This window comes from Protomyctophum parallelum (assembly GCF_964188405.1).
Source record: "Protomyctophum parallelum genome assembly, chromosome: 7".
In the NCBI taxonomy this organism is placed as follows: Eukaryota; Metazoa; Chordata; class Actinopteri; order Myctophiformes; family Myctophidae; genus Protomyctophum; species Protomyctophum parallelum.
The window spans coordinates 42,031,944-42,059,857 of NC_139705.1; the positions used below are offsets into that span (position 1 = coordinate 42,031,944).

A 27,914-nucleotide genomic window follows, 5' to 3' on the forward strand; every position below is an offset into this window, starting at 1 on the left:
GCGGATCTGCTACTTTTCACGGTTTTGTGTGATGCTGTAGTATGATCAGGGTGTTAATTTACAAATAAATACAAGAAGTTAGAATTTGGAGATAGGAGCTTTCTGCCCGACTGCGATATGTTATGGGTAATGTTGTAGCCTATTAAGTTTGTGAAATAATATGACCACTGAAGCCGTCCATGTGATCAGAATCAGGAAAATGGTATTTCTGACCATTTTCTTTCTCTTTTTTTTTTGTGGCATTATTGAGTAATTCATGTTCATTTTTAAAAGGACTGACATTTTGAGCCAGAAAATCAAAGCAGCTCCTTCCTCTTATGCCTGATTTATACTTGGTTGCAGCGGCGGTATCATGCACTAGGAAGCAGAAATAGCAGATGTACAAGCTCTCAACTCCATGTGTGCTTCAAGGCCAAACCTGAACACACATGATGCACAGCCACACTCCCTTCCAGCAGCAATAATAATAAGAATGCAGACTCTTCGTTATCAATTTATTTTCTTTGCCGTGAAATGTTAAGTCTCACACGAGTGACATTGTGTTCATTTTCTCCTCTGTATAGGATAGGATATGATAGGATAGGAATAGGATCTAATAATTGCCATCGAGCTTGTAGACAGCCATTTCTGATGTGGTACGGCAGCATGCAACCAAGTCTAACACAGGCTTTACTCACTAATGTGAAACAGTTTAATGTGAGCCATCGTTCAGCTTTTATATCCCTGTTCAACAGCGATCAATGTGACCTGGTGTTTGCCTCTGGAAATAACCTTTTGTATCAGGACTTTATGTTTAGTTTACTGATCCATGTTTTGGCACTTATATTTAAGTTATTTGGACATGAGTGTGACATTGTTCTTGAAATGAGAGTTATTTTTGTATTTGAATGCAACTTGGCCAGGAATTGTATTTTTTATGTTGGGTATAAATTCAGTTTTACTGAGGCAGATGGAGTATATTATTCCTCCGAGATCTTCAATTGTGTTCAATGCGCGTGTAATTATATTTTGTATTCATTGCCTTACGACTCATATCTGAATAGCTTTCAGCACACGGGCCAACCAGAGAGAATAAATTGCTGGTCTGCTGCTCGTGTGCGTTTGTCCGTCCATATTTGCTTATTAAAGTTTGTACCGTTTTCATCCTGCTATGTACATCATCTCTGTCGACCACAAATTAAATTGTTCTTGTATCATGTGGAGAGAAGGCACTGGAGCAGTCACGGACAGTAAAATCCTTTATTTAGCAGGGTGCGAGTAGAAGAGATAACATAACATAACAGTAACGGTAACTATAAAAAATCCACTGCGCTGTCTCAGAAGGTTCTATCGCCTTGTTCACCTTGATGCAGACATTCTCAAAATAGTTGCACTTGTACGTACTGCCACATCTCACAAAATATACAGGGTTGGAACCTGTCCAGTGAACTAAACTGCCTCAACTTTTCCACACTGCAACAACATACAGTAGAACATTTTCGAGTGAGAACTCCCACGCCGGGTACATGGCCTCCTCTCGCCCACCACAGCACTCACACTTACTCTACTAATCCATCTCCTGCTTCAAGCCGTTTATTGGTTTTGTTTATCCCTATCATTCAAGTGTTTTTTGTTTTACTCCGTTCATGGCCTACTTGTTGGGTTTGTGTACAAATAATTGGATGTTAACCCATTTGTAACCCTTACAGGTCCATTTGGTTCCATTTGGACACGCTCTTGACTCTTGAGTTAAATTAACATTCAGGATTTTGTACCAAGCAACGACCCATTTCGTTTTTCCCCATGGCTTCCTCTGGTGTTTTGTGGTCAGACCTTTTTTACAGTCTATGGGTCAGACCAGGCTACAGGAGTTGGCTGCTGGGTCCAGCTGTCCCTGGTGGTTCTACCTAGGCGCGCACAAAAGAGCGAGAGGGGCTGAGGCGGGTGTTATCCACTGGGGGTCTCTGGGGACGTGTTAAAGGTCTGACACTGCAGATCAAACATCCTCTGCCTGCTCGTGACAGTAGCCCAGCTGGCCCTGCTGCAGTCGCTGGCTAGCTGCCTTCCCTGGCCACTCATTTGTATGCCTCCTTCACTGGCCCCGTGCAAGTCCCGACAAGCAGACAGCCTTTTTGCGGATGAGGAAACGGCAGGGAGAGTGCACGATTTTAAAGCCCCCCCCAATCACACCACCTACATCCACCAGGCACCAGAGTGGATGTGTGACATGATGCAAAATGTGTTCTTACACGTTCTATTGCATGGCACTTAAGCCGAGCGTTTTTCATATTATGAAACATGCACTGTGTTTGGCTAATTAGGGCTGTGGGTTTTCATCCGTGACTAATTACAGCAGTCTGTAAAATGTTCACACAGGCACGTACACACACACACACACACACACACACACCCCACTACATACTGTATGAGAAATATTCCACTGAGAGATGAACCCTTGTTTGGCATTATGTCTCACTTGTAGTTTATTTCTCTGATGCTGGCCATAAATATGGAGCAACAGATAATTCTAAGCGCTGGAAATTCCAATTTGGCTAATGTGAAAAACTACCTACGGTATATAATCTGGCATGTTCTAATGCTAAATGTGCTATATACGTTTTGGAAATTGATGTTTGAACAGCTAAATCGGCATCCAGTAAATGGGCCTATGGTTTTGTGATGTCATGGATTCTACATAAGCAAACAAACAAGGATACTTGCATCATCAATATACATTTAATTTCACAGTTGGCAGTAAAGATCCTTCCAGAGCTGGCTTTGAATGTGAGACATTTACAATGTACATTTATAGGTCAATATAACTATAAGTACTGTCAATAATATGGACAACTAGGAACTTCCTCCACCATAATTCATACACGGCTTTGCAGTTATGGAGAACTTTTATCATTGTAAGTAATTTCCATATAATAAAACAACTGATATTACCAAGATCTGGACTAGCATGTAAATATCCAAACGTGTCCCTTATCTGTCGCACTGCCTATAAATGAGGCTGCTGTGTGAAGCCATTCATATAGCCGACACTTTGTTGCATTGTTGTGTGCCGAGAATCTGCAACCTACAAGCTCACAGCGTGAGCTTAATTATCTGTTGTTCTCGCTGTACTACAGTACATGACACCTAGCATAAATAATATAATACAGACCAGTGCCAACACAGGAGCTACTGACTGTACAAGAGGCCATGGTGTGGGATCATCTGCTACCAGCTGATTCTGTGACACAAGGGGTTGTTTGTCTGCTTCCTTCCTCTGTTTGTTCTTTTGCTTCTTTATTGACAGAGTGGTCAGGATCTTCAAAAGCAGGACCGACGGGTTGTGAGACAGGTCCAAAACAAGCAGAAAAGGAACAAGTCCCCAACATGAATTCTAGAATATTGACCCATTACTGAGAACACAGGGGTCAGGGGCAAACACTACTACTAGTGCCAATATTTGCATAGGCATCTTGCATTCATACTTTGACCAACTAGTACCGGTAGTAATAGTAGCAAGCTATAAACTCACTTTTCAGCAAGGATATGTTTTGTAGAAGGAATAAAGGAGAGTAACCTACAGTAGGTGGTTTGACAATTTTAAGTTCCTGGCCATGATATTTTGATGGAGATAAATTAACTACTGTGTCATTAGATTTTATTCAAAATATTTTTTCTCAAAACGAAATTCTCTCATTTTACTTCTCATTACTGTGAGCACAAATAATTGTGGTTCACATTCATGGTTTGAACTAAATAGATTATTAGCCAGATGTTACCACAGCGTTTTTGGACACATGGGGCCAAAGGTTTGTTTGAGTGTTTAATGCAGTTAAAATGTGATGACATTTCATAATCAAAGGACCACATATAAATGTGCTTTCCTCACAGGATAGTAGCGACATTCATGGTTTCAAAAGACTGCACAATATATATTTTGCTCATTAGGGCAGTCATCCGTGCTAAGCCGAAATGACATGCAATTTATTTTCCCCATCAAGGTTTGACAGATAACAGAAAGCCCACCTGTCAGGCTGTCTAGCTGAGAGCCATCTTGCTGTATGCTGGGTGAGAGGAGACCACTACTGTTCCAGATGGCTTACTGTACTGACAGTGGAGGGGATCAATGGCACTGGACAGTGCATGAGACCTGACAGGAATAGTAAGGCTGTTCTCCTGCACAATAAACAAGATGCTGGAGTCACCGTCACAACAACTACCGGTATGTCCGGATGAGATCACCAGGAGGCCCAAAGTTTGTGATTTCAGGGATGATATAAATCTCTTTTGTTTTTCTTCCTGTTGGATCAGAATCATCTTTATTGTCACATCACAGGTTTACAGGTGTAAAACAGTGGGTGTTTTATTTCCATAAGAGAATGGGAAGAAGTGGAGGCAAGAGGAAGAGGGAAAAGCGATCAATGAAAACAAACAAATTATCCAGATATTGACACAGTACCGTATATCTACCCGGCCAGTGCGTTAAGTACCTGCGGTAAGACATACGGTGCCGTAAGTAGCCAAGGGGGTTTTGTAGGGATGAGTATTTCCACACAAACACAATCACATTCAAGCCTCCTAATGCATGTTTCCCTGTTTTGATGATTTGTTGCAGAAACACCCCACTGAGGAGCAACTTATTCGCTTTTTCACATTCATGGCTTTCATTATGTACTATATGAATCTCTGTAGACAATTCCCCCACGGTAAAGCAGAACAAATGACCTCTATAACTTGCAATATTCTTAAAGCTTTTGTGTGCCAGTTCAGATTCATTGCACAAATGCGTCTGTGTGAGAAATAGGTGGTTGCGTGGATGGGGCTCAGCAGAGACAGCGCTAGCTGGCTGGCAGACGGGCTTGGCATTCTCAGTAGAAACTTTTCCACTCTGCTGGTTAAATGATCGGGTCCCTTGTTCCATCACAGCTGGCAAATGTTTTGTGGGGCTGAACTAAGAGCACAGAGCCTCACAATGGGCTTTGGCTCAGTACAGATTTATGAGTGGCTTCACGCTGTAAATCTCTCCAGCTGGCGGTTGGTACCTGGTGGCATGAGTGGCACCACACCACCACTGGCAGTCTGGCACTCGTAATGGACTCGTAATGTCATCCAAGTCCAAGACCATAATAATGACAATGTGTTTCCAAATGCTTCATATGTGGGTGGTGGAACGCATGCACATACATGCACACAGCCTGTCACAATTATTACATAATCGCCTAATCCCAATTATTTGAGATAAAATACTTTTTTCATTATCGTCATAATTTCCTGTATTTTCAAACATAAAAAAAATAAATGGAAATAGCAGATGTACAGTATAATTTCCAGTATTTAAGTTAATTCATCGTCATGATTTATAGTACTAGAACGGTGCCCGGCTGTAGAGCACCAAGTCGGTAACGATGGGATATGCAATACCCGTTGTACCCGTGTCAGAGTACCTGTTCTACCCATCTGTCTGTGTCCCTTCTGTATCTGTCTCCCTGTGTCCCTTTATTCCTATGGAGTTCTTTGTCAGGCATTCCCAAATATGGAATGTTGTGATGTCAGAACAGGCCAGCTCCATATATGGAGCCTGCAGGGAAGGCCTTTTATGACGGTTCTGTACAACCGTGGTCCGTGGGTCTAACCGACTCAACACCGGGCAGTGGCCACTGCACTCCCTGTGGGGGTGTGGAGCATGTGTGTCGAATATTTGAAGTTGATGGGGCGAATGGTTCTCGAGTTATGTGTATTACAGACATTCAGTCAGTACAGGCCAGCTCCATGTATGGAGCCTGGGCAGGGGCCCTGTCCAGAGGCCTTTTGTGGCGGTTCTGGATAACCGTGGGTCAGACCGACTCGACACCAGGCGTTGCACTCCCTGTGGTAGTGTGGAACGTGTGTGTCAAATTTGAAGTCGGTGGGCTGAACGGTTCTGGAGTTACGTGGATTACAGACGTGTACAGAGACTTGGTGCATTTATAGATAGAAAAGTTATAAAATGATGTAAGCTATTTGTCAGATCTTCCCTGTGCACCTTTTATTTACGAAGCCTAAAAACCAAACAGAAATGCCATTTGTATTCATGTGCTCCAGTGTTCAACGACAGAACACAATTCAATCGTTAATTGTAATTATTTGGGCAACAATTAATCGTCACGTAAAATGTCATCGTGACAGCCCTAACACACACACACACACACACACACACACACACACACACACACACACACACACGTGTAAGGCTGACAGTTCACTCCATGCTTTAGGCTTCCCTCATCTGGGTGGCAGCATGTGTTGGTGAGTGAAGCGTAAAGCGGGGCTCTTGACTTGCAGGCCTCCTTGGCATTGTGCCAGGGGGGGATTAGGGAGCTGCAGTGAAAACCTAATGCGCTACATCTGCACTTTGTGTTCTTAAAATGCCTCCCGCTGTCACTTGTTCCACCTGCGTTGTTCGCCCCGGCGCCTGCCTCCACGACAAAGCGACGTGTCTTACAACTTGTTATTAATGTGTTCTTGGATGTGAAGAGTGTTGGTGTTTTTCTTGACTGGTTTTGAGTGCATGATGTGCATGTGCGTGCGACGCATATTTGTGTGTTTGAGTGTTGTCTTTTCCACATGGCTTTGATGCCTGCAAACGGGAATGAACACAGCCACTGGGACTGAACACACACCTTCAGCATCCTCAGCATCAAATGATACGTAATTTATGCTTCGTCGTACGACAGTATCACGGGCCGAGAATATAGCAGATCGGATAAGCTCACGGCGCGTCTCATCTGTGACACATCATGAGCTTATCGGCCTACAGTATCTGCTATTCTCTGAAGCATGAATCGGCTTAATTTAGCCATCAATACACATGCCACACATCCTGATCCAGCTGGGGGATCCTGAAGAGGGAGATGTTTTATACCTAAGAGCCTGTTTTTTCCCCTCGCTTGTACTTCCAACACCACCTCCTCCACTATGCAACACAGAAGGAAAAGGCCGGCCTTGCTAGATGCTATAATAAACATGTGCAAGCTGGTGTCTGAATCGTTGATTCGTTGATGTGGGATAATTGAACGTAAAAACATCATACCAGTAGTTCCGTAATACTGCATTAATTCATGGACATTCGGCTGCATTCTCTCGCTCCCTCTCCGTAATTCCATCTCGTCTGAGCAGTGTTGTCTTTGCTGCAGTTTGCTCTCTCCCAGCCCAGCAGCCCTGTGTGAAAGAACGACCTTGTATCACTCATACTAATGTGCTGCTGAATCATTATTGATAAGTCTCCTCTTTGGTCAAATGGAAACACTGCCACTGTGCCACGGGCCAACTGTCACTGTCTGGCACTGGGTCAGAGAGACCATTCATTCATCATCAAAACTTCCTGCAGGTGTTGTAAATACTTTACCTGTCCTGGACACACCTGTACTACACACTAGCAATACTAAACAACAGTTGATTGATTGAAATGTCAGACATTGCGGATTTGTGGCAAAAGGGATAACACAAAAGTCCTGCATGGGGACTTGTTTTCATTGTTGTCCTATGTATGTAATTCACCAACATAATTAATAACATAACATAACACAACACATCAACAAATATAAAACACTATATCCTATGATGTACAAAGGAGAAAAAGGGAAAACGGTGGCATTTCTATTGGAAATTTCATTTATCTCCCCTTGGGGTTTCCTGATAGATGATTTATCAGGCCTGTTTTGAAAGAAACCAGTGATTTACATATTTCAATGGAGGGTGCCAGGCATTCCACATGTTGGTGACAGACTGGCAGAGTATAGTACAATGAGAATGTTCCCATGTTGGTTCTATATTTCGGTAGTACTACGAGATCATTGTTGCTTCCTAGCATATTGTACTTTGGAGAAGTAGTTAGTCAGACTCAGGCAAAACCAAGAGGTGCAAGAGTTGCAAGCAGAGTCTTGAGCACTTCTGTAGACAAGAGGAAATTCTGCCCAAAAATCTTGTTCTTTGACTGATATTTTACTAGTAGACTGTATACCCATGGTGTTAACTTGTCTAGTTGCTTAGTACTTAGTTTAGACAGTACTTGGTTTAGACTAGTCATTGGTTAGACCAGTCATTAGTCCTACAACTACAACCTATCTCAAACCCTCACCCTAACTTCTCACCCATGTCTAACCAAATAGTCTAAACTAAGTATGCACACTATTATGCTTATTTTACAGACATTCAGATTATTATTTACCAATATAGCCTACATGTGGTCATGTCCAGTGGTGGAAAGTAACTAAGTACATGATGCGAAGCCTGCGTATAGTTCAGGCAGACAACTCGTGAGTGTGCCTTCCTGATCAGGTGACTAGTCTCATGCACTAGTCTCAGAGCGGCTATTTAAACGTATCTGCCTACCTGCTCATTTCTGGCTTCTCTCCTGCTGTGCGGACGTGTACCACTGCTGCTGTCTCCCTCTCCCTGCCTCGCTCGCTGCTAACCTGCTGCTCATGAAGTTTTTGCAAATCCTACCGCCTCCCCAGCATCCACCTGTAGGCTCTGTTTATAGATCCCCGTGCATGGGGTCTTATTCATTCGCAGGGCCGGTTCTAGGCATAAGAGAACCAAGCGGTCGCTTAGGGCCACAACCACTGAGGGGGCCACGTCACAGGGAGAAGATTTTTTTTTGTTGGCTACTGGCCAGTAGTGGCCACATGTGGCCCCCACCTTCACCTAATGCAGCCTGCAGGTTAATATTAACTGGCGGCCTGAGGGCCACATCATCATTCGTTCGGCTTATAACTTAACTAAAATGTTAATGTTACAAATGTACAGGGGAAATGTACAGGGAATGAATAAGGACAGAGCCCTGACGCCAATCTATGCTTCTATGCTCAATTATGCTCAATAAATGTCTGACTGAACTTATAGGCCTACTGTAGGCTACTTAAGTACACTTTTGAGGTATTTGGACTTTACTTGAGTATTTCCAATTTCTAATACTTTTACTCCACTACATTTCAGGTCCAAAATTTGTACTTTTACTCCACTACATTTATTTAAAAACTTTAGTTGCTAGTTACTTTGTAGATTTTGATTATTACAAAACATACTTGTAGATCTGCAATTTTCAACAGATTTGTTTAATTTTTAACTTGTGTTATGGGACATAATATTCTGCATACTGAGCACTTTCTACTTTTGGTAGAAATGTATACCAATACTTTTGTATCAAGTACATACATTTTTGATTACCGTACTTTTACTTGTAACGGAGTAGTTCTGCATTGCAGTATTCATTTTACTCAAGTAAAAAATGAGAGTTCCACCACTGGTCATGTCTATGCATTTCTGTCAACAGTCACTAAACAATGTTGTCATCAAAAGCAGTGATCTATCAACTATCAATCGAATATTCTAATTTGAAATATAGTTTAAGAACATGCATGCTTTAGAATATAGGCTATGCGTATGAGAGAGGAATAGGGGGCGGTGCTGGCGTTTCCTTGAACTGAGATAAAATGGATAAATCTGCTTTCATTCTCCATCATGGCATAGGATCAGAGTGCAGCGCAGCGCAGCTGGTGAAGGTAAACAAAAATACTGTGTGCGCAGGCAGCGCAGCTCAAGCCCAAGATTAAATTCTATAATCATCGTTATTATTATTATTATTATCATCATGCACGTGTGTTGCCACTTGCCACCAGGCAATGCGCCCTGCAGATTCATAAAACTTGAAAGCCCCGCCCACTTGACAGCCAGCTCCAGCTGTCTGTTTACCAAAAAGTCACGGGAGCCGCATGGAGAGAGAACAGAGAGCTGCGGTGGACATAATGCACTTCATAACACATCATACACACACATTCCAGGACGTGTTGACTGGCACTCCGGCCGCGAGCAGGATGACATTTATCATGCAGTTCAGAGAGTAACCGTCTGAATTGGAGCGGTTTAGTTGTGCGCTGTGTATGTGTGTGTCAGTGTGTGTGTGTGTCGGGGGAACTACTGTTCTGTTGGACACCAACACAACACCGGGAGGTCGGGGAATACTTCACCGATCTTCTTGACCCAACAATGGCGAGGCGCAAACGGCTTACCGTTATGAATTGATTGTCACGCGTTTGACGCGTATAGGCGATCAATTCCGGGGCTTGGGTTGGTTTAGGAGGAGGAATACACACCTTCTGTGTTCTGCCATCTAAAACGAGAAGAACCAGGGGGGAAAAAAAGCTCCAGCAACCCTGGTCTGGTGGTGGTGGTGCATGGTTGCCGCCGCCGGGGAGAGGAGCTCAGTCCCGGGGAGGAGGAGATGATGGAAAGCCCGACGGAGAACCCGAGCAGGGCCGCGGAGTACCTGAAGGAGCTCAACAACATCATCGAGACGCAGCAGGAGTTACTGGAGCGCCAGAGGTGCCGGATCGAGGAGCTGGAGCAGCAAGTGTCCTCGCTGTGCTCGGAGAACGGCTGCCTGAAGGAGCAGTACCAGCGGCACCTGGCCACATGCAGGCTGCTGCAGCAGGGCAACAGCAGCCCCAAGCCCGCGGCCACGCCGCTGGGCGCGATCAGGGAGAATGTCAACCAAGAAAAGTAAGACATGAACAGCCTCTGTATTATTTGCCCTCACATGTTTGTCTCAACTTATTGGGGTGGAAATGTAACTGGATATTATAGCCTAGTTAAGCAAGCCTACTAAATCAGTGTGGTACTGCACGTATAGCTATAGAAAGTTCATCACCACATGCATTTGTACTTAACAGTCTATATTCTATAATGTAGTATTCGATGTTATTCCTCCTATGCCTTTGGCTTTCATGCTGATCTATTCCTCGACTGGCTGCTCTCTTCTCTGCACATTGAATTGTCAGTGTTTTTATTAAACAGCCAGCCCTGGCTGCGAACGCTTTTAAAACCAGCTTTTTGGAAGTGGAAACCACTGCTGTGTATTTTACTTGAGCACCTGTTTTCAGTGCAGTCACACACTGGCACAAATGCATGCAAATGGGGACCACAGTTGCTTATTAATACGTTTTCGAGTACATTATTTGAGTACTTTCATTTGAGCCCTGTCCAGTTGTTTGTTTGTAGTTTATTAAAATATGCAAGGCTACAGGCTACAGCACAGACTACAGACAATTCATTTCCACACCCCAATAGCCAGGCTGTACCAACATGTAATGAGGTGGAGAATGTCTGTGATCACAGTGATTTTTCTGCATTGTCATCATCACAAACTCTGTTTTTCATTAGTTCCCAGAGAGCTGGGAGGGAGCGATTGTCAGGTCGTCTTTAGTCTTTAGTGTGCAGCTGTTGTTAAACTTGTACAGACTGAAGGTTTGAGGAGTCAATAGTCATGCCAATGCTGGCCTCAGCAGCCAGAAGACTTGTGGGGTTTGTTATGCCCGGTTGGCACATAAATCTTGGGGAGTGGAGTCCGGACAGATCAATTATGCCATTTCTTCCGTACGTTTCAAAATGTAATGTCTTTTATTACTGGTCCTATCTGCAGGCAACTGGCTTAGCCCCAGACGGGACAGGGCAAGGCAGGGCCAGGCACTGCAGGCAGGGGTAATTGAGCATCATATCAGGGGTCACAGCAAGGCTACGATAGTCCCACCCACATTATAGCCGGATACCGTACCCTCTGGGCCCTGATGCTGGGTTTCCAATCCACTCTCCTTTAGCACGTCTCACTCATACCTCAGCAGAGGCTTAACCTTTGATTTTGTGTGTGTGTGTGTGTGTGTGTGTGTGCCCGTACCTTTTTTAAAGATTAGTTTTTGGCGTAGTTTCTGCCTTTATTGATAGTATCAAAAGAGAAGGGGAGAGACATGGAGCAAAGGTCGTCATGAACGGGACTCGAACACGCAACGCACTGTCATGCCAAAGCCTATATGTGGCATGCACCTGGACCACTTGGCCAGCGGGCGCCCCTTTCTTCTTTTTTTTAGAGAGAGAGATTCAGGTTGGCGTTAGGATTTGGCATTTAGAGGTTAGCTTTAGGGGTTGGGGTTAGAGTTATGAGCCTGATATACTCACAGCTCACAACTAGTTGCGCTAGATCAGATATTTTCGGTACATGATGACCACACTGTACTGACTGTAGGGTCAGGGCATGGGTTATGGTTACAAATGGAAAACATGGCATTCATGAAAATGTCGTCTGATGATGTCGTCACAAGTGTGTGTGTGTGTGTGTGAGTGAGACTGTGTGTGTGTGTGTGTGTGTGGTCTCCCCTGACCGCATGTGACCTGTGTGTAATATACCAGCCAGGGTGTGTGGGTGGGTGTTACAGTGCTAAGCCGGGTGGCAGCAAATCACTCCAGCTGATGACTCATGGACAGTAGTTTGTCTTTGCTGTTGGATAAACCGTGGACCCTGAGATTACAGTCTCGTGCTGACCTTTAGCACGCTTCCTGTGTAAATCCTCACCTCGGGAATGGGCGGACAGACACTGACAGTGGAATGATTCTGAATGATGGCCTGTGTTTTCATCTCCTAACATAATATCAGGATGATCTCCCATCAGAGACGGTCTTTACTCTTTACATCATTTCTCAACCTCGCTTGGCGAGAGAGTGTTACTGAGCTGTGTGAACTTGATCAAATATGACAGTGGTTTATTAATGTAAAGTGGATTTTATGGCAGGAACAGAATTTTAAATATCATGTAAGTGCGCTAGTATGGGGGGGAGGTGACCATTTCGAAATGCAATAATACCAACGCTGTTTTGTGGGCGCCGGTACAAGGGAAATTTTGATACAGAGGAAAATGAGATTTAACACTTGAAACTCACACCGGGACTACTTGTCATCCAGAGTGAGATGAGTTCAAGCCTCGAGGTGTTCAAAAAGAGTGCGTGGAAGAATGCGGTGCACGTCCATCATTTGCCACAGGTGTCTTCTTCACAAGCACTCTGAATGGGTTTATTTCTGCTGTTTTGTTTTACAGATTAGTTTCTGTTTGAACTCAAACATCATTTCGGTCATTACCCTCTCTCGGTCATTACCCTCTCTCGGTCTCTTTAGTTTAAAGTTGAGGTAAATGCAGGTAACAGAAGTGTTCCCTCATTTGCATTCATCACTTATTGAAAGTGACATTGCCTTGGATTTTTCCTAAACATCGCTATTCTGAGGGAAACGCTTGCTGAAAATAGAAGATCGACAAGCTCACAACTTGACGCATTGTGGGCAAAAGGAGAGGCCATAGTATAGAGCCTTGTGGGACTCCGGCCATAGTGTTTGTTCTTTGTTGTTAACCCCAACATCCATATTCTGGGGGGAACAATTTTAGGCGGAAATCAAGTCCATTATTCTAAGAATAGAAGGTTTAAGTGGTTAAATTATATCCGAGACCTTTCACTCTGAAGCTGTATTTGTAATGTCCTGTGGCTTCCGCCTTATGCCTTTGGAGATCTTGGTCTGAGCCAGGCACTTTGCAGAGACGATACGTATAGAAATCTAATTCTCCGTGATGGGCAAACGGTTTCCTGCAGCCCTGTTATCTCCTCCAGGTTGTCTACAAAGTGCAAAGTGGATGTCTGTCCTGCTACAGTATCTCTCTCAAAGTGCAGCCAACAACCAACAGAGAGACAGGCGGCATCACAACAAATAATATACGTGTAGTTTCTTTTCTCCCCCAAGTCAACAGCTTTCTCTGTGCGTTCTGCATGCAGCAGCAGCAGCACATTCCCACGGGCAGCATTGTCACAAGGTACTGCTATTGGAAATCAACCCTGTACATGTTGGATCTATAAACCCTTCCAATTAGATCACCCCCCTGCCCCCACTTACAGGATCTGGTCAGCAGAATGAACAGGCCATGGGCAATATTTCAATATTACATCAATATCGTGATATAAGACCTGATTTTGAATATCGTAATATGAAGGCACAGTAGTATCTAACTTTGCCCAGGGTTTACATAACAAAACAAAACCTTTTTCTTTCTTTTAACCAATATTTTCCCTCTATATCAGCCTTCATCAGCCACTGGAGTAGTGAGGTGGTGTTTACCTGCAGAAACATATTGCCCTCTCGCAGTATTGTATTTTGGTGTCACTTGTCACCGGTTGTTTTGGTAGCCCAAAAACATCTCTGTCTACCAAAACAAACAGTGAAAATGCAAAGTTACATATGACACCTTAATCCTTTCAAAAATAACCTATCTCTACAAGCTCACAGGTGCGTGAGCTTGTTGAATCGTTGAAATTCGATTTTTACTGTTTTAATATCTACGTATTTGGTTAAAAAAAAAGTATTTTGATGTTTTGTCTACATCGTCCAGCCCTACTATCGTTGTGAATGGACATTAAGCATATGGTTAACATCTGGTTATATATATCAAATATTCTGAGCTCCTACAGGTCTCCTTTTAGTGAACACACTGCCATCTGCTTCCATTGTTCAATGTTCCACTGAAGAGAAAGTGTTCAGTATGTATGTAGCACTCAAAGACAAAGGAATAAAATCAGACAGAGAATCAGCTCCTTGTCATTGTATCTCCTGAACGGTGTGCCTTGTCAGCTCTCTAGTCTCAAAGTGTTTGTGCTGACTATGTGCAGTTTCCACAGTGAGAGCAGAGCCCACTAATGTGTGTGTGTGCTTGTGTGTATGCGTGTACGTACGTGCATGCACGTGTGTGTGCGCGCCCTCATTGCTGTGACTATATCCTTTCAAGCCTACTTTGGAGTTAAGTGAAAGATAATGCAATTTATACAAACGCATGAGACCAAAGTGTTTCTTATTTATATGGTACAGTAGGAAGTTATTAACTGACTTCCCTACTACCTGGATTTGAATTATGTGTAATTCACAGTGAATTTCCACCTAAACACTACAGTAACTGTCTCAATGAAAATGTGTCTATTTTTTAATAAGAAAGGGGGCATGCTATTCACTATTCAGCCAGGGTCTTTATATTGTTGTTGCATGAGACTTGATTTGCAAGCATTTTTCTTCCTTATCTAAGAGGATGCATCACCCAACCCAGATTTATCATTCAGGTCCTGTCCTAGGGGCCCATATAGCCAACTGATTGTAAAAAATGTTTGCAATGCTGATGTGGCGACTGAAATGGAGGGATACTAAAGTCTCTTAATTTTCTGCACACGTCTGGTTTAAGCTTGTGAATATGTAGGTTAGTGAAACGCTATCTAAAGTTAGATCCACAGCTGAACAAATTATTAGGAGAAATGTACTTGACTTTACTGTACAGCCCTGCATCAAAGCACTTGGGTAATAATTAGATGCAGCATTTACTGTACTACGCACAGTACCCAGGGCCACTGGATGTTCATTGTTGCGGTCACAACAAGCCATGGGAAATGGAAAATTATAGTTTTGTAGTTTTATAGTTTTCTTTCAGGTGAGTTATTGCTAGTGTTAGTTAGGGATAAACTGAGACTGGGGTCCCAGAGTGAACTTGTCAAGCATATATCTAAATTCAGTATGAAGCCCAGTAGTGAGTATAAACAAACACGGAAAAATGTTGTTGTGGCTAATAAAATATGGATGGGCAACATAACAAATCACAGTGAACCCCAGTACTGCTTCCATTAACGGTGTAATGGAGCTCATATAAGTCAAAACAAAGACTCCAGTCGTTCAGAACCAGTTCGCCACGTTCACACGGTTTGAACAACGGGCCCAAATGAATGATATGGTTTAGAGAGGGCCATCATCATCCATTTAGCGAGGAGTGGGCCATATAATGAACTCTACCCTTCTCTGTAATCGTTAATGGAATAGTGTTCAGAGAGTTTCATAGTAATCATTAATGGAATAGTGTTCAGAGAGTTTCATAGTAATCGTTAATGGAATAGTGTTCAGAGAGTTTCATAGTAATCATTAATGGAATAGTGTTCAGAGAGTTTCATAGTAATCATTAATGGAATAGTGTTCAGAGAGTTTCATAGTAATCGTTAATGGAATAGTGTTCAGAGAGTTTCATAGTAATCATTAATGGAATAGTGTTCAGAGAGTTTCATAGTAATCGTTAATGGAATAGTGTTCAGAGAGTTTCATGTGTGTGTGCCGTGCTCAGCTGTTTTTCTCTCTGCAAGTTCACATTGTTGATGGAAAATGAAGGCTACAGAATGAGGGCGTTTAGTCCTGTTGGAAACACTGATCCGACAATCTGCCCTAATCTGTTATTATGTCTTATTGTGCTGCAGTTTGGGGGCCTTTGTTCCACTCCTATCTCCAGGAAATCTGATTAAATCCTGTAAAACTGGAAGGGAATTATGCTGATCTGGCTTCAGTTTCATAATGTGGTTTGATGTTGACTGAGGCTAATACATCACACTGTGCTGCTCTGTTTTATGGATGAAGAAATAGTTAGGCGTCTTTCTTGAGCAAACAGTCATTCAAATTGAGATGTTGGATGTCCTAATGATGTGGTACATTGTGAGCTTGTACAGTAGATTGTCCATTTTCACTATTTCTGAATATCCTCGAACATTATTTAAATGGTAAATGTGGCTAAGACAGCACTTGTCAGTGACAGTGTATCATATCACGATCATACGAAATCACAGTCTGAAATTAAGGAATTATTAGAGTGTGTCAGGGATGCTGTGATCTCGATTTTTCGCTTCCGATCAGATACCGATATGGCAGCATCAATACCGATTCGATACCGATCCGATATAGCACATATTTAAGTCTCTCTATGCTGTGTATTGCTGCTGCGTGCTGCCTGCTGGCTATCTGCCTGCGACTATAGCAAACACTGATTACGTGGCCTCTACATGCTGCTACATGCTGGATCTGCTGGATAGAAGGGCTGGAGCGGACTCCTGGAATGGATTATCGCTGCAGTCCGATCCGATCCACGTTTTTGGCTGATATCGGGGCCGATATCCGATCTGAAGATCGGATCGCAGCATCCCTACTGTATGTGTCAGTCTTGTCCTACATTATTATCTAAGTATATGATCTCTGTCAGTGTCGGGTGGAGACCTCATGTCCAAAACTGTTACTCTTCAGGATTGTCAGGATGTCAAAAGTAGATCTACAAGCTCAACAAGTGCAAGCGTTTCGCGCCGCGTTTCGAGCTTGCATAATCCGCTACTTTTTATGCTTTTGTGTGACGCTGTAGTATGATCAAGTAGTGCCCGACAGCAACGATTATGTACATTTTACATAGATACAGTAGATCGTCTCTCCAAAAACAAAATGTTTTCTTGCAACGTCCGTTGGCTTACCCGACTGTAATTCTCTGCTTAGCAAAACCCTCTCTTAAGTCTGTGGGATGGACGGAGCCCGCAGCCAGGAGATTGACAGCTCCATAAATAGTGGCGGCCGGCCTACAGTAACGGCCTTAGCATGTGTTGTTGGAACCCGCAGCAGGAAATTATAGCATGATGGAGAAATCTGTTTCCTGTGGCTGGCTGGCGGCATCCCCTCTTTCACCCGCCGATCTGCTGAACAATCAGTGTGCCCAGAGAAATTTATGACCGCACCAAATCCCTCTCTCTCTCTCTCTCTCCAGCAGAGGCGAGAGAAGAGGAAAAGAAATCCCTTAATGAAATCCCCCGGCCTAGATTAATGTCTACACACGGGGACATGATTTGCATTCAGAACCCACGATAAATCTCAGGCAGTGGCCGAAGACAATTTGCAACTTGCGCACAGATTTACCAAACGACCTGCCCGCCTTCATATTTTTTATGAAGTGTACTTCTGCAAACATTGCAGCCGTCTCCGCCCCGTGCATCTGCGCACAGCTGTGGAGGTCCTGGATGCACGTCAAGCTCCGCTGACCCTGTGGGTCCCGCCGTCAGCCTTGTGATGGCGGTGTTAAGTTTGGCTGATGCTCTTTGGAGAAAGGCAGCAGTTGCCCCGTGAGAACGACTAATGATGGCTTTAATGAGCATTCTTTACTCCATCTGATACTGGTAAGTTGTAACTGGTGAAGGCCACAGCAAGGTGCGTGTGTGGAAAACTGTGGATGAATGCGTGTGTGCGTGTGTGCGTGATTGCATGCGTGCGTGCGTGTGTGTCGACAGTGCTATACTTAAGAGTGGGATTAACTTTTTTTGCAGTTTTCTGATCTAGTTTTGAGCAGATATAACTTTGCATCATCCTGTGGGTGGAAACGAGAGCTTCCAGACTCCTCCAAAACTATTCCCTCTGCCAGAGGTGTTGTAATTTTAGGGCCTATCCATAAACCTGTGATGCTGTGCATGCAAGTTGGCTCATCTTTAAAGTGAAAAATAACTGTAAAAGTGTAAATGTGAATGTGCATTCCAAGCGAGAGGGTGAGACTAGGGCTAGGGTACTAAATTCGGCATCCATGTTGTTGGGTGAACAATAACAACATTGTGACACCCACCCAACCGGATATAACCAGATACAAGTTAAGTTGGGCAGTAGGCTAATAGGCCATGGTTCTAGACCGGCTCACACTACGGCTCAGAGAAATGGACCAGAAATAACACATCTCTTCATCAAAAATAGACTATCTACAGGCTTACTGTACAACGCAGTGTGATGGGTTATGAGCTTGTAGATCTGTTATTTTTGGCTAATATTCCCCCCAGAATATGGATACTGGGGTTCAAGTGGTTTAATAACAACAAACACTTTATACTGTACTACTGACACACTGACCGGTGTCCCCCAAGGCTCTATACTAGGACCTGACCCTCCTTTTGTCTCTTTACACTAAATGTTTTTGCTACTTCAGTAGATTTCAGAAAATGAAGGCTCCTCGTGATATTAATTCCCTGTGACATTTTGTTAACACTGTTTTGGAATGGCGTAGTGGGGGATATGTGCGTCATAATTCCAGACAACTATTTCAAAGACCATTGAGCTTAAGATGGTAATCTGCCTCAGATGGACCCGTTTGCAAGGAATGGATTCAAGTGGATGTGAAAGCTGAGCCTTTATTATTATTATGCATTCTGCCTCCTTTTGTCATGGAAATCCCCCCCACGGTTAATGTCATGGACCCTGGTGACGTGAATCGATAAAGATGAATACACAAATCACTCTCGGGGCAGGTTTGAGCCTAATGGTTGCATGCATTGGAGAGCACGTTTATCTATATGGCTGCATCGATTATGAAAAAAGAAGAATTTGTAGTTGATTTAAATAAAATAATCAATTTGGGCCGAGATTGGCCGACATGTGTGATATGAAATGAAAGCTTATCGAACATCTCGATTATGATTAATACGAATTAGACTAATCGGTAAGACTATATATATGATAGTTACATCCCTACATCTATACACCTCAAAAAAGCTTGTCTCAGTGTCTCTCCATACTGTACACAATTTCGTTTATAAACAGGCTGCCAGTATATTTTCATTACAAACGACTTTCACCAGCATATACTAGAACCATGTTGTTATTCGTAAAATAATTATAATCTTGATTCTTGACCTTGGCTCAGCAGAACAGAATGCTCTGTCTGCCACTACAGTATGTGCACAGCGAGTGCACACACAAGATAAGAGAGAAGGAACTTAAACAAATGAAACATGACACTTGTATGAAAGCAGAATGACCAGTTACCATTACCAAGAAGTCATTAAATCATTATTTACTCTCACGTGGACTGTACACAGTTCCCCCCCCCCCCCTCCAGATTAGGTGTGACTAATGCGAGCCGTGCTATTTCTCATTTTCTAAGTGTTCTGACTGATCCAATTTGCCTTAGCTATCCCTTTCAGAGTCATTGTTGCATTGCACATGCGTACATTGTGACGTTGATGCCGAAACAATATATTGTGCACCTCTAATAGAATTGGAAGCAGCACTTAATACCACACTGTTCAGTCTGTGAAGCTCGACACCCAGGGGTCCCTCGGGGCCCTCTAAGGAGCTAAATTAGATATAGCGTCAACATAATTGTAACGACTTGAACCCAATATACGCTGTCTATTTGAAAATAGCAGATCTGTTGTGAGGTAAAATAGATTTTCTATTTTCAAAACATCTTATCATAATCAATCAATAATGTGAAACATTTGGAATATTTTTAGAATCCATTTTTAACCCCTGGCACAAAATATTTTCAGATAGGGAGACCTGAGACCAAATTTCATGAATTAATTTGGGGGTCCTTGACATGAAAAAGTTTGAGAGCCACATCAGTCAACAGTTTATTTTTGAGTGGTGCAACCACTCCAAGGAACAGCAATGTCTGTGTGTCTGTGTTCACCCATCTATGTGACGTTATGAGCATCAGTATATGACTATTAGTACCAGTAGGGGCGCTGTTGTGCCAGAAACAGAGAGAGATATAGTGCTGCACTGTTGAGAGAGAGAGAGAGAGAGAGAGAGAGAGAGAGAGAGAGAGAGAGTGATAGGAGTTGCAACACTCAGTTCACACGGGTGTGATTTTTTGCTAATACAAACACAAACAATACACTCCACCTCCACCCAATTTACTGTAACTGTTGTATGAAAAGTGAAGTGAAGTGAAGGTACAGTACACTTCTGCTAGTGGAATCTAGTATCTGTTTCTCTTCCTTTCTCGTATAAGAGGTAGCTAAAACTTCCAGTCTGTTGTTGATTTTACTGACGTACTTTTAACGGCAATAACCAAAAATATATCGAAACCAGCAGGTGGTTTTTAGATATACAGTATGTATATATATTTTAAATAATTTACTAAATCTAGGTCTGGTTAACCACTTAACCCTGTATTATACTTTGTTGAACAATGGTGGCATATTGTGAAAATAGCTAATATTTTCACTATGTATAATAATTGTTCAACAATCGTAATCAAGGCAAAAGTTTGAAAGAACCAGGATATTGATTTGAAGTCACATCGCCCGGCCGTAGTACTTAGTCAACGTTCAATCGCAACAAAAGCAGTGAGGCTAAAGAGTGCTCGCCCTCTTGTTTTTAATTTCCTCGGTAGTTACCCGCCTCTCAGCTGTGTGGGAACCGAGCTGACGCAGCAGCTGAATCGAAGGCAATTTGTACTGTGGTACCTGCAGCAGAGGGCTTTCTGAACGGCTGCCACTGCCGTCTCTTCTGCCAAGTGTGAACGTGTTCTGTGTGGATGTTGGCTGCATGGCCAGATAGAGGCTGAGTCAACGGCTAAACACGTGAGGAACCTGTGGTTGGTCGCACGCCTCTTATCATCGGCAACATGTCAGACAACTTCCTATACGGTCCGCGTCGGACTCGCTCCATTCCTTTTTAACCATTACATCCGGGAAAGCTTCTGTGTCATTTTAGGTTTGAGCTATATATGTAGCTACATTTTTCAGAAAACTCTTAGGATTTAGAACAGTGGTTCTCAAAAATAGAGAGCTGATATTATTTACTTTTATTATTTATTTTTTATGTGTGTTTTTTTTTTTTTTTTTAACACAAATTTTCTGGCCGCCTAGGGTTTCCTGGCACAAAACATTGGGGTTCAGTGTCTTGCTCAAGGACACTTTGATACAGCTGAGCTGAGGATCAAACTGGTAACCTCCATGTGCTGGCCAGGGGGAGATAGTTTAGAGTCCAGGATTACTGCATGTTTTTGTGAGGCTACCTACCCTAGGGGACACGGGGAGAACATGCAAACTCCACACAGAAAGGCCCTTTCACCAACCCCGCCTCGGGTATGGGCACTGATGACGCGGAGGAGGGAACACGTCCTCCAGCGCCCTCAGCGTGCCCAGCGGGAATTGAACCCAGGACCTTCTAGCTGTGAGGCACTCCTTTGTGTGTGTGCAGTTCACCACCCCATTTGACCAAACACACCCCCCTCTCCTGTAAAAGTCCATTCAAATTCAAAGTCTACGTTAGACTTGCTGTATTAAAAACACTGATATTGTCCTAATTAGAGAGACCTTCGTTATTCCATAATTCATTCATTTCATTTCAAAAGATTTTTACATCAAATACATGCATAAAAGTAAAAATAAATATAAAAATAAAATGAATAGAAAATGAAGGTCTCTTCACATTAATTTGAAGGACAATATAGCCTGTCAGTCACCACAAGCAGGGACATTCTGTTTTCAATGGCTCTAAGGAGTTTGAAGTTGAATGTGCTTATGCAGTAGGGGGGGGGGGTGTTTGATCATATGAATAATGCAACTTAAAAAAAAACTGTGGGGTGCATGAAAATGATCTGCAAATTATTTTTAAACTAGGGCTGGGGGGTGTGACTTCAAATCAGATTCTCTCTTTTTATATGCCACCACTGTACAACCAAGTATAATAAAAGTATATTTGGGGGAAAATAATACCTGCTTCTCTATCCGATTACCCTACATGAGCAAGATTAACCATTAAGACACTACGAATTCCTTCTAAATCAGTAAATTATTCCAACATTTTCAAACACTTTCACGATTTTTAATAAAAATAAAAATAAATAGCTGATGTACAAGCTCGTCACTTCATGCCGCGTTGCAAGCTTGTATAGCCTGCTATTTTTGAATAGCCAACGCAAACATAAAATGACATGGATGCTTTACCGGTTTTAATGGGTTAATTTGGTTATCGGATCTAAATCAATTTAGATATATTTCCGGTTAATTAACCCAGCCCTAAATCAAAGCAAGCTTAAAAATAATACTGTCTGGGGCCCTGGTAGATGTTTAAACGACCCCAGAATAGTTTTTTAACCCATTTAGGCCTGACCTCAAATTAAAAAAAAATCTTCCTCCAGTTTTCTGAAATAAATATTTTCACGATTTTTCAAAAATAGCAGACCTGCTATTTTTCAATAGGTTCCCACCCAAAATGGGTTAAAGTGTCGCGTTTGTGATGTGTTTAGACAGGGCAGTTGGCAGACAGGAAGAAGGACGTTGGACAGGAAGAGTGCAGAGAAGGGGAAGGACATGGTTCAACATTCTGTATCATCATCAGAGAGACAGAAACGACACCTCGACTTCACTTAAAGCACTAGTGATTCTCAACATTTTGGCATTTCACGGACCCCCAGTTATACATTAAGGCCACGGACCGCCTTCTGGGACCCCAATATACACTGTAAAATCATCTGTGCTTATTTAAAGGTAGGGTAAGTGATATTTTTTGGTTTAAAAACAAAAAAGGGTTTTGTCAGATGGTTAATATCTATATTCTGAATTCTGATAGTAATCATTATCATCAGGTCCATCACAGAAGAGGACCTGATGCTGATCCAGGAGAGAGAGTTTTGCTCCTTGGAAGCTTTTAGACAACTGGAGTGTGACATCGGGAATGTCGGCGACATCTTCAAAGACCTGGCCATGATAGTCTACGATCAGGGAGACGTTATTGACAGTATAGAAGCTAATGTGGAGACTGCTGAAACTATGGAGAAATCCGCTAATAAGCAACTGGCACAGGCTGCAAGCTACCAGCAAAGTTCCCATACGAAGATCTGCATATTGGTGATAGTACTGGCTGTGGTTGGTGTTGTTGTAGGACTCATCTTCTGGGTAGCCGCCAAAGGCTGATGAAGTCCTCCTATTGTACATCCTCTTCCTCCTCTTCCCCTCACCATCTGGGTAGCCATCACAAAATTGTTATTATTATTATTATTATTATTATTATTACAGGGGTCCCCCCCTATCTCCACCTCTTTAATAAACAGAAAATACCTTTTCAGGTAGGTTCCAGTTAGAATTTTGTCTGCTCATTTATTTGTGTCATCACTTCCAATTTCACTTGTTTAATCTGTATATGAATTTCCTGATTCGATAAAATTCGTATCCCGACTGAACCAACACTCTAATGCAATGAGTACTATCATAATTTAGAGCTATTTATTTATTTAAAAAAAAAAAATCACTTACCCTAACTGTAACTCTAAGAGTGTACAAAATGGAACCAATCCCAGGCTTAGGGATCAATTTGGTTCCATTTACAGTATACACTCTTAAGAGTTACATGCCTTTGGAGCCCTGGTGGTCCCCGGACCAGACGTTTAGAAACGTGACTTAAAGAGCCATGTGTCTTTAAAGCTGCCTTGGTTTTCTCTGTTTCCTGTGGGGTACTACTACACTGTTGAAGTGGTTTACAGGCTCGGTGGTCTCCCATGTTTTAAGCAAAGATCAGGGCTTTTCTTCCCCTGGCATGCTGCATAAAAATGTGGTTCAATTTGATGAGCTGTCGTCTTGCATTTCTGTGGCTATTAGACATCATCCCCGTCATTATAGTGACGCATGTAGGCATACTAACACAAAACAAGCAGCACATATTCCCATAATAGAAACCAAAGCATTTCTAGAACTAACCAATGTTGCATCCTGCCTGAGAATTGTCTTTTTAAAAGACGGAGCAAGCGTTTAGCAGACTGCTACACACTGCTTGCTCCCTTCCCCCTGTTTTTAATTTATTTCTCATTTATGTTCCAGTATCATTGTTAGTGTGTGGCTGTGGTGTGTACAGTATTGCGAACCTTTCCACTCTGGCATTCTATGGCTTACGGTACACGCGTGAGTAGCAGTGACAAATTAATAATTTTCTTCAGTTCTTGTTCCTCCTCCTAGGTATTGTGCAGCAAACAATTATATGGTCTGTCGGGTGGAAACCGACAGATTTAAAAATATTTTTTTTGGGGGGGGGGACATGATTTATCAGTTTAATTAATCATATCCACTTCACGTCAGTGATGTTTGGACAAAATGTCATTGATTTATGGCCAGATCTTGTAGATCTGCTACTTTAGATGCTTTTGTGTGACACTGTAAATGTAAATCGGGCTGGGGACGCCCCACAATTATTTCGGGGCCTCCAGTTTAGGAATCACTGCCCTATAAAGTTGTAGCAGCGGCTGTGAAATGTGTATGTATTTTTGCCTTAAAAATATGAAGCCAGGTGTGCCGATGGCCTTGTGGTTAAGGTGCGTACGGTACCACAGATGAGCTCACAGAAGCACACACAAATAGAGAATATTCACATAATATTCAAACTTTCTTTGCCGAAACCAACTTAGGGCCGATTCATACTCCTATTTTACCGCTGTTTCGGCTCTACAGAGCCGAACCGACTTTTATTCGGCTCTAAAATAGGAGTATGAATCGGCACTTACAGTTGATTTGGCCGGAAGGACGTGTGCTCAGAGATAACAAGAACAAGAAAAAAGCTGAAGTAATGTCTGCAAGATAAGAGAGTGTCTACTAACTCCTTCAATGGGCCACTCTGGACAGGACGTCCTCTCCTCCCTTTACAACAGTTGTTCCTCAACCTGTGGGTCGGTGCCCCCATGAGCACTCCCAGATAACAGTGAAGTGACACTTGAACCCATTCTGACCTGAGATCAACGCCCATTATTTATTCAGCATTTCAGCTCACCATTTGATGAGATTTAGCCTCTCAGACCCAAGCCAAGACTTGGAATATTGGATAGGATTTTCTTTGTCCACAATTCCATGCTGTATTCATGTGGTAACATAGGAGAGATAACAGGCAATGTTGATCAAAATAACAATCTTCTACCTAATTATACTACTCTAATTGTGTAGACTTCTTAGGTAATTCTTCTTAGGTAATGTTTAACAATAATTTAACTTCAGAATGTAAAATGAAACCAAATGGGCCCCTAGAGGGTCCATTTGGTTTCATTTTACACTCTCAAGAGTTAAAGATCTGTAGGGTCCATTTGGTTACCAACTCTTCCATCATTTAGCTGGGGACCACTGTTTGAGAACCACTGCTCTATGCAGTCTGCACTAGAGCCTGACCCATGCCAGGGTGCTGGGTCCATTGCCAATCCCCATTTTGGAGAGTCCCTAACCTAGTGGTTCTCTAACATTGTTGGCTTCACTATCCCCTTTCCCTGATGTCTGTGTCCAAGTACGCCTTAGCCTGACACTCAGCGTGAATTCTCATTACATTTCACTCCATTATTCAGTCTGAAAGCCCTCTCAGTCCAGACGAGACCGGGCATGGCCAAAGATCTGGAACTTCGCCTTTGGATCTGGGAATATTCGCCTATATAATGGCATGCCCAGAATAGGGACGGCAAATTGAAACTAAGGATGCCGCCGATTAATCGATTTTCCGATTAATCGTCGGAGTCTCCGAAATCGAATTATTAGCCAAAATATAGGCTAATAAGTAAGGCTGCATGATATATCGAACATGTACCTTCATCAGAGTGGAGAATATAAGTATAAATCAAGTTGAGCAAAGCCACTCTTCTCTGCCCCTCTCTCTAACAGACACAGTTAACGATCGCTTGTTAAGTGCCTGCCAGACAGACAATCAGATGAAATGAAGGCAGTTGTAGAGTACAGTTGTAGACTAGTGAACTGAACGTTTTCTGTTTATATCAAGCCCCTTATGAAACTACTTCTCCCCAAATCAAAATGGATTTCATTTTCCATCCTGAATGGCAGTAACTAGCATACAATGAGAACTGAGAAGATCTCCACAAAGGTTTACTCATCAAAACTGATAATAAAACTGTATTAAACCATCAAAGCATGCACTCAACATATAATGGTTATGTGACCATGTGGCATTTGCATAATATAAAATCTTAAAAGTTGTATCTGATGTTTATGGCTGATGGTCACTTTCTGGAATCCCTAGTTGAAACTGTATTTGGAATTCGGGAATCAGGTTGAATATTTACTGATACTGACGAATAAAAGTCAAATAATAGCCGATAGTCAGCCAGACTGATATATCGGTCCAGCTCTACCTCTGCATGCATTGGATTGCTCTTTACTTTAACTTTACGACAGACTGATGGCTTCTCCAAATCCAAGCAATATGTAAAGGTATGCACTATGTAGTGGAATGACATGGAAATTGAATTTCTGTATACTTTATTTTTGTTGTTTGGACAGGTGTTTTTGGATTTAAAGCCAGAGAAACCATGCAGTACTTTTTGTTGTTTGGACAGGTGTTTTTGGATTTAAAGCCAGAGAAACCATGCAGTACTCCAACACAACCTATATCCTACCTTCAACACAAAACACAGTTTTCTCTTTTGGTTATGCAAAGGTTTGACTTGGACATCATTCAGTTTGTGACTTTTCTTTATACTTTCTGTCACAAAAACGGCAAAAGGAAAATTGCTGTGCACCTTCATGCTATCAATGATCAATACTATTAATCCCTGTCAGAATTAGATTTTGTGTGTTAACCCATGCAGCCCTCTGTACGCCGAAAAGTGTTTTTCCGAGCTTGTAGAACTGCACATTTTGGCTAAAACGACAAATGAGAGATTTCAATTGAGCTGTGCATAAATACACTTTATTTAGCTCACTAGTATTTAATTTACTTATTTTATTTTACTTTATTTATTTTGGTGCTATTTAATTTACTTTATGTTTGCATACTTTTGCACTGCTGTTTGCATAACTCTTTGGAATTGTCAGATTTAGAATTGTGTTCTTTTCTTTCAGATACATTTTCTACATGAATATAACCACATCATAACCATATGAGATGAAATGGGAGTTAAATCCTGCAATTTGTAAAAATGACAAAATATGACTCGTCGTTGAAGTGGGACTCATAATATGTCCAGGGGGACCCATCTAAAAGACCACCCCTGGGTCCCGGGACCCATTACATTGAAAACCTAGAGATAAGAGGTTTCTGCCCGACATGAACAATTATATTCTGCCGCTAATAATAATCTCTAATTTAACTAATGGGACTTTCAGTCTCTTAGTCTGGTTTGTACTTGGCATGCACACAGGGCTGCATGGAGGAGCCAAGACAGAGATGAAGTAACTTACAGTATCATCTGTCCCCATCAATAAGTTGACAAGCGTACCGATGAGTGACAGAGTCACTTTATCAACCCCTTAAAGGTCCACTTGTTCCTCCTCTCTGCTCCATTCCGGCCCGCTCTTCTCCGCTCGCCCCCAAATACCGTATTGACTACTGTCTGTGACACAGTCAGATATGAGTAGGTGGTGAGATATGATCAGTGGATGGATGAGGCAGGCAGGCAGAGGGGCTTTCTCTGAGAACGGGGCAATCCCACAACTGGATGCATGAATGAATGCATGAATATAGGTTCTATCCACAATTCTCCTGGGCTGTGTGTGCTCCAGTTCCTGTTGAT

The 27,914-nt window shown here is 42.5% G+C and overlaps 1 protein-coding gene across 3 annotated transcripts in view; it reads left to right on the top strand.

Annotated features, from left to right (window-relative positions):
- Positions 1-9,748: 9,748 nt before the first annotated feature.
- Positions 9,749-27,914, top strand: part of LOC310862237 (IQ motif and SEC7 domain-containing protein 1-like) — a gene marked incomplete at its 3' end in the record, with an annotated part of 207,144 nt that continues 188,978 nt past the window's right edge. For 2 of the 3 annotated variants that reach the window (XM_083770038.1, XM_083770037.1), the window contains exon 1: positions 9,749-10,515. In XM_083770038.1, the coding sequence (XP_083626164.1) occupies positions 10,238-10,515 (278 nt within the window). In that variant the 5' untranslated portion in view covers positions 9,749-10,237. The remainder of the gene's footprint in view (positions 10,516-27,914) is intronic. The other variant, XM_083770032.1, reaches the window with a different exon arrangement.